Genomic DNA, 13,010 nt, shown 5'->3' with positions numbered 1-13,010 from the left:
AGTCGAATGTGCCCAATATTAGTGAAAGAAAAGGAAATTTTATGCCACATCGACATGCCCACCCCACCCCACCCCCCATCCTCATATTTATAAGACTCAAATCTGATTTTCATACAAAGTTAAGTATTCAAATTAGGAACACGAAATGCACTGAAGAGCTACCATTACCGATATCAATTAACTTCGGCCTTTGCTTACAAAAACACTGTTCGAGATTAATTACAGAATTATAATTAATTTATTCTTTTGAAAATGTTTAATCCCATTTTGGATGTAATCACATGACCTACTTTAACAGAGGGAGACTGTTAATTACTTTCATCACAACCATCATGTATTAAACCATGTATCTTCCCAGTATTTCAATTACAGGAAACACTATAGTCTTCTTTACAAAATGCTTTAATATTTACATTCATAAAAATGAAGAAACCAAAGAAGAACTGATAACAAGATGTTAGTTACAGGACAAATTAATAACTTTTAGAGATGGTTGCACCTCATTCATCTCAAGCCAACATCTTTCAGTCTTTCACATTAGTGACACTCTAAAACAAACCATTTCCAGGACAAAAACCCATGCCAAGTTTTTTTTCTTCCCCACACTCTGAAAATCTATGAACATGGTTCTGCAGAAGCATTAAATTATAATGACTGAAAGAGCAAATACTGAGATTTTGTCATAGAGCTAAAGAAATACCAGAAGATCTGCTACAGGCCCTCTTTGGGAAAATAACGAATTAAGTTTGCATCATGTAACTTGTTGCAAAAGTGCCAAACGGTCACGTCATGGTTCTAGTTGGTAAAGCCAGAATTGGAAGGCTGCCAATTACTTTTCATAAATCAGTTGCATACATGTAAAACAGTGTAAAAAGGGCAATCGAGTCAGACAATGTGACGCACTTCATCATCCATCATTGTGACGCAGTACTGTACGATTTGGGCCTGTGCAAATGCCACCAAAGAAAACCGGTTTACGGGGAGGAAAAAAAAGCATCCATTACTCTTATGAAAAATAGTGCTCAATCAAAAATGTCACAGATTATAAATACATTTTAAAATATGTACACTGCAAAACAAGTTGACCTCTATGAAAATAACTTCGTAAAGCCATATTATTACACATCTCATTGAAATCAAGCCCGCGGGCCTAGTGCAGATAAGGGACACGGCGCTTGTACAGCGGGTGACCTCTCAGATCACCACCGGTAAAAACATGATTCAACTTTAACACTATTTGAAGAGCCTGCGCGGGGCTTCCCACTGAGCGGGCCCACAGATGCTCCAAACGGCTCGGGCCCTCACTTTTAAGCCAATCAGGACAGCCAACCATACTGCTGCCGTGAAAGGTGTATCTCTGTCAAAAATATTGTGTGTGGGAATATACTGAATAAGTGCAGGGCAAGTATCTCTGTCATGCTACACACACACACACACACACACACACACACACACACACACACACACACACACACACACACACACACACACACACACACACACACACACACACACACACACACACACACACACACACACACACACACACACACACACACACACACACACACACACACACACACACACACACACACACACACACACACACACACACACACGGTCCACTAGGAGGACGTGATGGCTCCTCTCTGTGGTCAGACTGTGGCACTGCAACATAGTCTCACGAGGGGATTCAGCGCGGCAAGTAAGCTTCCTTTATTTTTCTAATAATCCAAAGCAAGAAAGATGTGAACTGAACAAGTGCTTCCTCCTGACAGACGGTCCAAAAAGAGAATGATTTCAGTGTGATATGAATCTGGATAGCTGGATGAATGTGTTCAATAGCCGCGGGCCAGGAAGCCACAGAGTGTATGCTAGTCTCTTCTCTTCAGTCAGTGTGTTTTTGTATTTCAGAGAGGCTTGTATATACACAGCGTCCATGCAGGCCTCTCAGGACCTCCCCTCTAGCTGTTGGTGACGGTGGTGCCGCTGCCCAGCTTGATGATCATCTGCTGGCAGTCATGGAGGGTCCTCTTGTCTCCCAGCTTCTCCAGGGTGCGGGCCGCATCCGCCAGCATGCCCACCCTTTGGCCCGGAGCCGACAGGAAGGAGGGGGGAAGGTAGCGGCACGCCAACATCACAGCCTCTGCCTGCTCCCGCTTGCCTGGCCGCGTCTCGCACTCCTCTGCACACAAATATTGTCATTAGGGCTATTTGAGGGGAGCTTTTTGATGTCATCAGCCTGCAGCGCCTTCTTATTTAATTACTGAAGATTAAGTGTTGAGAACAATTGGGCAAAACAAATGAGAGGCTGATTAGAGCGACTGATTACAGACATTTTGTGTCTTGACTTTTGTTTAAGAAGTTGGAAGAAAAACACTAATGCAGAGAGTAAAAACAGAATCCACAGCTGAAGTTAATGAGTAAATTGGAAACGTAATTTACAGCTCTCGGATTAGAGCATGATACCCGGCTAATCTAACTCATAAAAACAACAATTAGGATTACGCTGTAAGAGCCCCTCATACTCCCTACAAAACAAAGGAAAAAAAACAGACTGAAACTAAATATCCATTAAGTTTAATCCCTAAAGCAGCAAATACAGTGATTTTTAGATCTTATCAAAACTCAGGAAATTAGGGTTTTCTGAATAAAAAATAATGAAATTAGAGATAAAAAAGAGCAAAATGTTTATAAAACCATCCCACCTGCAGACAATTACTTGTACAGAGTGGATGAAACATAGAAGGCGACACAAGTGCATCCAAACACACCTGTCTTGGCTCCAGGCGTTGCCCTGCGTCGCAGCGAGCGATCCAGCAGCTGGTGGGTGCGGGTGGGACTCGCTCCCGCCATCAGCCTGGCTGTAGCTTCATGAAGGAACAACTGGAACAAGATGGAGGGAGGAGTAATGAGAAGGAGGATGACTCACACATGATATTCAGCTTTACCTTTGAAGCTTTTTGAACCATGTAGCTAAACTCTTGCCTCACGGGGGAAGGGTGTGTGTGTGTGTGTTTGTTGCAACACCCCCCAGCCGATTTCAACAGATAAGGTCATAGTGCAAATACGCGCACATAAGGAGGATGTATATGTTATGTGCTTCTCCTAATGCGTTTTATTTTCTCAGACTATTCCAGGTAAAACAATTCGCCTGTGGGTTGCTCTTCTTTAAGTGAGGCTTTTAAGTCCCTGTTTGATGATGAGTCATGGTTATAAATGCCTGATGATGTGTTCATTTTGTTTTAATAATTCCCAGTGGCAGTCAATGACGTTGTTCTGGAAGTCTTTTTGTGTGTTAGACGAAGAGGAAATAATATTTGAAAAAAACATTTGACCGGATGTTAGCCAAACAATGAAAGCCCCCAAAATTCTTTAGTCTAAAGTACTTTGGTAAACAGTAGGGATTAAAATGGTTATACATACTCTTCGCATTGCAGGCCTGAAGCTATGAGCCAGCTTGCGTAACGAACTGAGGTCTTGCTGAAAGCCTTGGAGCTCTGGTGGGGATGCCTGGTGGACCCCCACCGGGCCGGCGGTACCCACAGACCCAGACGGACCGGCCACCTGCTGCTGCAGGCGCCACACATTGGTCCTCATCACCAACAGGAGATCACACAACAGCAACTGGACAACCTAGAGAGATAAATACACAAGAGGAGGATACCATAACTGCCATCGATGCCAAAAGCTGCAGCAAAGTTACATCACTGACAAATGACCCTGTACTGAAATGTGACAAAAAAAATAAACGCTATATTTTAATTTTGGTGACTGGAAAGGCACAATGCACCCGTTTTAGATGTCATATTGAGGAGGTTTTCTTTCATAAGACACCCATTACTACACCATTGGGGGAAACATTTGGAAAGAGACAAAAACACATTTGTTATACTGGACAGCGCAATGAATCACTGTCAAACTTCCACCTCCACTCTCAAATATTCCTAGGTGAAATTTTACCTGGTGATTACATTGTTTTAATGTACACACTAAATCCTTATGTCATTAACTATTCATAAAAAAGTCTGTAATTAGAAGGGTAGCAGATGAATAAACACAGATTTAGCTCAACATGAACCTCAAGTAAGCTCTACTCAAAGTCTAAGGGCATTTTCCACCCCCACTATGTGAGATTGTTTTCAGCTGTTAGTGGCCCAGCTCCGTGTTACACTGCAGGTGCATTGCACACCGCTGAGACACACATGCAATGCAACTACAATGCACCACAGCTCTGGCCGTAGACGTGCACACGCTGTGCGCTACCTATCCACCAGAATCACCATCTGCTGAATGCCATGGGGTAGGACACCACTGCAGCACAGAGAGCCGCCGCCACAGGGGGATTCACAGGCTGTGCTAAAGTGTGTGGCTTAGAATTGAGGAACGTGCGTGTGTGTGTGTGTGTGTGTGTGTGTGTCCTCAAGTGTACGCGTGAAGGGCAATCTTCTGTGTTTAGAATTCGATACACGCACTTGTGTGGGGACATCTGTCACTAAGAAATTTGAACACATGAATGCTCTAATGCAGATGCTACGGCCCCCAAAGAACTAGACTTTAGTTTGCCAAGATCTGAGAGCCCTTGTGTGTGTGTGTGTGTACCTTGTCTAAACTGGAGCTGTGGCAGTGTGGTCCTAGGTTTAGGCTGTCTCGAAGCAGGGCGCTGGCCTTGTCACTGTAGCTCAGACTCAGCTGGCAGTTTTCCGGCTTGGACAGCAGAGCCCGCACGGCCCTGAACGTGTTCAGACAAGTCTTGGGAAGAAGACTCCTGACAGAGAGAGAGGGGCAGAGAGAGGGTGAAGGGAAACATAGGACACACAGGTTCAAAAAGGGAAAATTTGTGTCAGTTCTCTGCAGCTGAAAAGATGACGAGACAGTCTTAGCCTGGCCACAGATGTTCCCGCATCTGTTACACTTACTCTGCAGTCTGCAGGCTGCGGGGCAGGTGCTCAACGGTCGGATAAAGTCTCTCGGCCGCAGCATCGTCTCCTTGGAGCCAGTTGATGATTACCACGGTAACTGAGGACCACCACTTGGAGTGAGGGTCACAGCCTGGAAGTTAAAACTATAACCGTCAAACGGCGAGACAACCACAGACAAGCAAATATTTGAATCCCCCTACTTTTGCACTTTATTGCTACTACAGACTTCCACATTTAACATACTTAAGTGCGCACAGGCACACTTATGACCTTGGAATCAATCTATTACTTCTGACACGCGGCAAGAAAGCAGCCATTTTGATGACGCCTTCATAAAGGAAAGGTACTCTATTTAATAATCAGCCAACAGACACACACACACACATACACAATACTGTGAGCAACTTGAGGCTCTGCCAAGAAAAGTCTCCTATTAAAATCCCAGCCCAGTCTCCCTATCTCTCCCGCCTCTCAAGGTGATCACCGATCTGACAGCGCTGAAGATAGATGAAGCAATCTAGCGGACACCCCCCCCCCCCCTCCCCTTACACCTCAACCCGTTTCGCTCAGATCTGTGATCAGTGAGAACAAAAAAGAAAGGGGTGAATTTCTAGCCACTCAATATCAGAAGTATGAAATTTTACTTTATATCAGTGTTTCTTATTTAGCAAACGCATTAAGGAAATCACACAGTCTGACCTGAAAAGCAAACTGGTAGAAAAGTAGGGGAACACAAATGGACAAATGACAGCTTCTTACCAGTCACAGTGGCCATGTTGGAACCAATAGCAAAGGACTGGGAGGTGCCACCAGCTGCATCCGATGCACTAATCAACAGCTGAAGGTACTCCAGGGCATCGGCGTACTCCCTGAGGAGAGACACCGGCCGATAGGTTATTTAAGTCGCCACACAAATACACTGACATTTCCCATATCAGCTTTTGGTAATAGTCCATTATTCTGTGAAAGAATCTCTCGAAAATATTTCAAGTGTTTTGTCCCCTCACCCTTCCCCCTGGCTGGGGCTTTTCTCCTCGTGAGGCTGAGCCACACAGTACAGAGCCTTCTCCAGGAGATGCTCCCTGAAAGCCTGAGTCACCTGGGCCAGAGGATCCACTGCAAAAGGGCCAACAGAAATTTCACATACAACTGCCTCAATGCACATCTACCAAACAGTTTTTTCTTTTTTCCATTTGTCTGCACTGACCAGTATTGCCAGCCTGGCTGTAGATGCTTTCTTTAGGAGTGCTGCGAATCGCCCAGTCCCCGTCCACAAAGAAGCGGTGGCCTAGCGGGTGACACAGCCACTGCATAGCTGGAGGCACACTGCCACTGGAAGACAGGCACGCCAGGCGGGCGCTGCTCAGGAACACACGCTATCAAAATAAAACCTTCAGTTAAGTTCTTTACTCTCATGTCGTAAACAAGTCCAATGTGGAAGGAATCAAGCTCGAAGTCAGTGATCTCTAGGTTCAAAAGCATTTGAACTCCAAACAGACCAAGTACTTCACTCAGGAACAATATAAAACAACTTACAGAGGTAAAATGAAGGATTCTTGGCATGCTGGCTTTGACCCGCAGGGCTGCAGAGACGTAGACCTCAGCCAGACTGGCTACAGGCAGACAGGAACCAGCACACTCTGCCAGGTTCACAGCACTGAGGGCCATGTGCACTGCTGACAGGTGGCTACCATTCAGCTTACCTGTATGCACAGATATACAAGACAAGAGAATAAGATTTATATACTAGGCCATCCTTCAGTGTCCGGTCTCGCACAACACTGATTTATTTTATGGTTTTTTTCCCCCCTTACCAACCGACCTGTCATGTGCAGCTGGTGCAGGCGGTGGTAAACAAGGGCGGCATCCCGGCTGCTCTTGGAGGCGTCCTCCTTCAGTGGGCGGTCAGATCGCAGCCCTCCGGCCCTGGCTGCCAGCCAGCGGCCCACCCAGAGGCGCTGGAGGCAGAATCTCAGCAGGGACCAAAGTGCAGCACAACCCAGGTCCAGCTGTGAGATGGGAAGGGGACGGCCAAGGGCCTTCAGACATGTCCACAGGTTCTGACTGGCCTGGGCAAAATCCCCCTGGGGAAGGAGAAATATCAGTGATTAACAGAAAAAATAATAAAATAAAAAATGTAGGGGCACAGATCTTGGAATGTGATGTCGCATTTTAAGATGATCAAATATCGCCACCATCGTGCCAAATCGTTTGCATAGAGTAAATTTTTTTTTTTTTTAAAACCTACTCTTGCTAGGTCCAGATCAGCCTGCTTGCGGTGCCTCCAAAACAAGACAGAAGATCCAGAGTGTGGCCTGGTTACGGGCTCCCCATACACCAACAGTCGGATCAGAACCCCCGACACCAGAATGCCATTCAGTAGCCACACCAGTATTGTGGGCAGCATCCAGTCCATCCAGCCCCACGAGTCGGCTAAAGAAAACATTTCCCTTATCACATGGAATCAGATTTGTACGTAATTTCAGAACGCCTCATTGTTGTGACCCTACCTGCTAAATCCACTCCCAGGACGCTGCGCCCTGCGTGATGGGTGGCGGAGGCCGCAACGCTTCCGGCTGAGCTGCCGCCGGATGAGCAGAGGAGGGCAGCCAGAGGGTTGAGGGAGAGAAAGAGGAAGGTGAAGGTGCACAAAGCCATGCGGGAGCGGTCTAACATGCCGCCGGCACTGCCGCCTGCTGCTGATCCGTCCAACGTGGCTGCACTCGGCTGCTGAATAAAAGAGACCCCAGGGAAGCATATATGTCACATGTAAGCAAAAAGTAGCAAGAGTGTAGACACAGAAAGTAACTGCATATTTTATCCCAATGAAGAACAGGGGTAGATGACTGAGGATTTCACCTGTTACTAGACACTATTTGTAATCCTTACCTTCGTGTCCTCCCCCATCGGGCTGTCAGGCTCGGAGTCACTGCCACAGTGGGAGAAGGAGGTGGGGGAGCCCACGTCGGAAGCCGGCGGCGTCGGCAGCTCATTCTTGACGTCGGCTGGTCCGTCCACCTCCATGGCAACCGGATCCTTGGCAACCAGATCCTTGAGAGACTCTGATGAAGAGGAAACGGAAGGCGGCGAGAAGTCAGGAGGTCAATAAACGGCACAAAAGTAAAAGACAGCTTACACCAACAATTTCACTTCTGTCACTTAAGGATAACAGCAGCCATCAATAGACCTCATCACAAAAGGTCAACTGAATGACCCGCTTTCAAGAAAAGAAATCGCAGAGACGCTGATATGGAATAACACAGAGACAGGTCTTCGCCACGTACTGTCTTTCTGGGCTGCCATTTTAAAAGCCATGTTCTCCTGTTTGAGTTTCTGGTTGGTCTGCTGCAGGTAACGGATGTAGTCGATGGCTTTCTTCAGCACTGCAGACTTGTTGAGCTATGAGGAAGTATTAACATAAAATATAGAAGATTAGCTTCTTCACCTTCGCAACAATATTGCCAGATTTTTCTGTGACATGGAGAGGTTGCTATGAAGTTGAGTTAAACCTCTTCCTACCTTGGCCTCAGTACCCGCCACCAGGTCTTTGAGTTCGAGGATTTTGTCGTTAATAGACGAGCGGTAGCGCTTCTCGATGGCGTTGTGGGCGGTGCGCTTCTCTCCCTTGTACGGCTGGCCGAGGGGCTTGGCGCTGATGGCGATGCGGTTGATGGGCAGCTTGTCGGCGTCCACCATGACAGGCATCGTGGTTAGGATAGTGCCATTTCCCATAAAGGCCTGAAGAGGTATGCAAGGAAGGCAGGAAATAGGGACAGCAGTTATCTAAGGAATGCACAGTCAAACTAGGTCCGCTCATTGTCTGGCCTACCTGCAGCGAAGCGCTCTGCACTGGGGTGGTGGTGGCCAGGGATGTGCCAGAGGCCATGGTAGTGACAATGCAGGGGTCATGCTTCAGGGTGGTCAGCAACAAAGACTCAGCCTTGATAAACTGGGGTTGCAGCAACACCTGAGAAGGCCCACACAAGTACCGTTAAGATACACAGTTCAGCTTCTGCAACACACAAAACAGGACGTACACTGTCTGTGGTTTGGATGTTCAAGTACTTTTAGGTTGACACACTCACAGGTACTTGCTGCACATGGGTCGCAATGCTTTGAACCGGGGGACTTGCTGACATGACCAGGGGAGGAGACGTGGTGGTCAGCCCTTGGACCTGAGCCTGGATGGTCACTGGCTGAACTCTTGGAGGGGACGATGTCAAGATGGTGGCGGGTTTGCTCACGCTGCTGGGACTGACAGCTGGTAAACAGTTGTGGCAAAAAAAATAAAAAGTGTAAAGGCCTAAATTCAAGGATGTAGAATTTTATGAAATACAGACACGTAAACAATCTGTCCATCAGGTGATATTTAACAACGGCACAATAAAGAATTTGTGAATTGCTTCATCTTAATAATTGCACTATAATTAAATACTGCTGAAATATTTCAACACCTCCAGGAGTTCAGTGGCATTGGCCTCGGGCAGGCAAACTACCAATGACATCAATTTGGAAGTTGATTATTATACAAGAATAAATTACAGAACAACAAATACAGTATTGTGGTATCAGCCAATATAAACCACTTCAAATAGGACCAGTAATCGTTTTGCTACTGTGATGTGGCAGTTTGTGAACACTTGTGGTCGTCAGATTAAATATTCCAATAAACTGTGCCACTCCATAAAAGTGTGCAATGATTAAAACAGACTCAAGGGAGATTAAGACAGCCACCATTATCAATACATTCAAAGTTAGAGTACAGAATGTTGTATTCTACTGTGATGATCAGGTGCAAGTGTATTGAAAAGCCAGCCATATACAAAAAAAAAAAAACATAATAAGCTGCTTTCCTTCTACTGTTCTACTATCTGGTACTTGTACAAAAATGAAAGTAAAATTCTAATGCAATGGCCATATAAATCCAACTAAAACCAGTCACAATCAGGTTGCAATGTCAACATAGTTGCTGCGGATATGTAGAAATGACACACCTATACCTAGATATTCTGTACTATCTAACTTTAAAGCAACAGAATAAAGCCATATGCTATCAAAGAGTGCTTACTTGTGTAGCTGTTCTGGGTGATGTAGGTGGTCCGGACCTGCTGTTGTGTCTGCGCCTGGGTTTGGGGCGGGGGCGGAGTCTGGGGCGTAGAGATGAAAGTTGGGTGTGGTGCTGGTGAGTCATGAGGGGAAGCTGCCTGTGGTGGTACAGGCAGGCTGAGAGTGGGCTGAGGCTGCTCCACCTGGGGCTGCCTGAGGCTCTGAGCCTGCTGTGCTGAGGCTGGCTGTGTCCGCAGTGTGGCGTTGGGAACCTGGGCCAGGGGGGACTGCTGGAAGGTTGGAGGCTGGAAGGCCTTGTCCGGGGTGGAGGAACTACGAATGATGGGAGGGCCCAGGAGTGCATCAAGGTGCGGGCTACTGCTCTGGATGGACGAGGACAATGATTGTGGAGGAGGTGTGGCCATGGGGGCTGGAGCCAGAGGTGTGGTGATGGACTGGGACAATGAAGGAGGCTCTTCGGTAGGGGGAGGCCTCGTGTATGGAGGGTTATCAAAAAGTCCTCCAAACTCTATGTCCTGGTGGCTGATGAGCTGTAGCATGTCTGATTAGAGAGAGAGAGAAAACAATATACTGAAAACAACTTTTGAGTAGTAGACTGAATCTCCTTTATTTCCATCTGCACTGCTGGTTAACCATTCATCAATCCAGATGTGCAGTGTTTAATTTATCAGAGAGCTCTTGATGAAGTAGGGTACACGTGCATTGCAGTATGGGATAATAATGCAACAATGTTCCCATGAACCAGCTAATGGGCAACTCAAATAGAAGAAAAAAAAAATCTAAAATGAGAGAGAAAAAAAAAAGAATATTCAAACTTTTTTTCCTTCAACGCAAATCACCAACGGTGGGGCAGCTTGAAACTGATAAAAGGGAAGATTTACCGTAAAAACATTGTGTTGCTTTCCATACTGCATTAGACACAGGATTCAAATAGAACCTACATTTGAATGGATGAATGAATGAAACCTATTCAAACGCGTGCTGGCCTACAAAGTACAAAAGCTGTGGGCAAAACAAGCAGAACACTGTACTGCATTGCTGGGACATGAAAACTGAAGGAATTTTGAAACTAACATGCAAATACTGACACAGAGGTTCCCATTAGCATGATATGAACATAGAATATCTAAAATGGTTCAGATTTTATGTTTCCACCCCCTCCCCATTCAAACAGTGCTTGTTTAATGAGAGATGCTTTTAAATTCCATTTCTCTCAAATTGACTAAATCTATATTTAAGTCTCCAATTGTACCGGCTGACGCTCAACAGGATAAGGATAAGTGTGTGTGTGTGTGTGTGTGTGTGTGTGTGTGTGTGTGTGTGTGTGTGTGTGTGTGTGTGTGTGTGTGTGTGTGTGTGTGGTGTCTGCGGTGAAACCCAGCGCCCTGGATTTAGTGGTTTGTATGAGGTGATCGCTCTTGGCCAATCAGAGCGCTTCTCAGAGACTCGCGACGCCAAGACAGGAAGAAGGAGAGAGAGTGAGCCCGCGAGGTTACCATCGAGCAGCACGGGCGAGGGTTACTGTCGGTCAATGCGGGATGAGCACTGCTCTGTGGGGCTTTGCACACTCATATTAGTGGACTATTATGATGAAACAAATAAATAAGCCAGGCCTGATAAGTATTTTTGGGGGGAGAAAAATGTCTACGCCTTGTACGTTCTATGTATAATTATGTTTGGTCTACGACCAATACGCTGCACAAAACGAGTGTTGAGAATGAGACCATAACACGTTCGATTTCAAGTTCTTCGCCAGTTTTAAGCTAAATATTCAAACTGCAACAAAGATAACGTTAACAACAATGCAAATCTTAGAGACGTATTTTGCAACAACCCCGTGGAGAGACATGTTACCTAGCAAAGTAAACGTTATATATAGTATACATTTAAGTGGGTCAACCGAGGCAGTGAACCCGACTGTGAGCGATGAACGCGAGTAACCCCGGTCTCTGGAGCAGGTTGGGGGCGGGGTGCTCTCACGTCCATTTAGCAACATGTTAGCCCAACCGACCAGCTTGGCTAACCCGCTGCACAGCGGCCAGTACGGAAAATATTACGATGGCAAGTTCTAAATAGTGTGGCCCAGACACGGCTGCGTGGACTGCGTGGTCCGTTGTCCCCCTCAGCCCGCAAGCCCGAGAACACGAACAGGCTGAACCGTTAACGGGAGCTAACGTCCCGTAGCCGATTAAGGCTTTTCGAAGCTAATTAACGCTGTGACGTGAGCTTGAAGCCTTTTAAATTGGTCACTGTTGGTGCTTAATAAATTCAGCTGTTCGACTTGGACGTTGGAATGAAGAACCAAAAAAAAGCACGTTGAATTAAATGCACACGCATGGCATGCAACGTTATCGGTGGGTCACGAGCAGTGTTATTGGTTTCAACGTAGCAGTTCAGCAGGTGTCACAGAAGTAACATTGGCTCACAAAACACAGTTATATTCTCTCACCGTCAATGTCGCTTAAGAGGGCCGTGTCAATATCGCTGGGGTCATTTAGCGACAGTGTTGGATCCAGATTATCCAACGAAGGATCGTCAAAAGACAGGCTGTTCATCTTTACTTTTGTGCCCGGCTTTTCGATGTAGACTTGACTGGCTGTGGAGTCGCTCAAAGACGAAAAAATAGGGACCTTCTCGCGTCCTTACATTTGCCAAGACGTAGGATCCCGAGGCAACTTGAGACACGGGCAGAGTGCGCTGCAACTTTGTATTGATGTGTCAATTAGCTACTCACTGCTACCCCCATGATGGTCCAGGGAAACGCCGAGCCAAACACTGGAGCTCATTCAGTACAAACGTGCTACCGGCTGCAGGATAAAGAACACACCCAGTCGATTGTGATTGACATGCATGCCAGCCAATCTCTGCCTCGGTACTTGATTCCCACGTAGTTTGTCAGGGTTATTTTGATTATTTGACTGAGGAGGGGACATCATGTGGAGTATGTGCTATATATTTTATAATAATTAAGAAAACTCACATTGAAAAGCATCGATGTGCTCAACAAACTGTATAATTTAA

The 13,010-nt window shown here is 46.2% G+C and overlaps 1 protein-coding gene across 2 annotated transcripts; it reads right to left on the bottom strand.

Moving 5' to 3' along the window:
- Positions 1-383: 383 nt before the first annotated feature.
- Positions 384-12,804, bottom strand: srebf1 (sterol regulatory element binding transcription factor 1). Of its 2 annotated transcripts, none has more exons than XM_037475729.2 (19): positions 12,439-12,804; positions 9,991-10,530; positions 9,008-9,183; positions 8,752-8,889; positions 8,442-8,660; positions 8,207-8,321; positions 7,812-7,984; positions 7,433-7,652; positions 7,171-7,355; positions 6,745-7,006; positions 6,459-6,625; positions 6,130-6,298; positions 5,930-6,038; positions 5,682-5,791; positions 4,920-5,052; positions 4,603-4,768; positions 3,427-3,636; positions 2,775-2,886; positions 384-2,185 (listed from the first exon to the last, which is right to left on the bottom strand). In XM_037475729.2, the coding sequence occupies exons 1-19, from the start codon at positions 12,542-12,544 to the stop codon at positions 1,965-1,967; spliced, it is 3,531 nt and encodes a 1,176-aa protein (XP_037331626.2). In that variant the 5' UTR covers positions 12,545-12,804; the 3' UTR covers positions 384-1,964. The 2 variants fall into 2 exon arrangements, with proteins under 2 accessions (XP_037331626.2, XP_037331627.2); XM_037475730.2 differs by having other exon boundaries at positions 7,433-7,649.
- Positions 12,805-13,010: the final 206 nt, after the last annotated feature.

Source organism: Pungitius pungitius, chromosome 12, assembly GCF_949316345.1.
Source record: "Pungitius pungitius chromosome 12, fPunPun2.1, whole genome shotgun sequence".
In the NCBI taxonomy this organism is placed as follows: Eukaryota; Metazoa; Chordata; class Actinopteri; order Perciformes; family Gasterosteidae; genus Pungitius; species Pungitius pungitius.
Note: the sequence above shows the minus strand (reverse complement) of the source record. Positions and strands in the feature narration are given on the sequence as shown.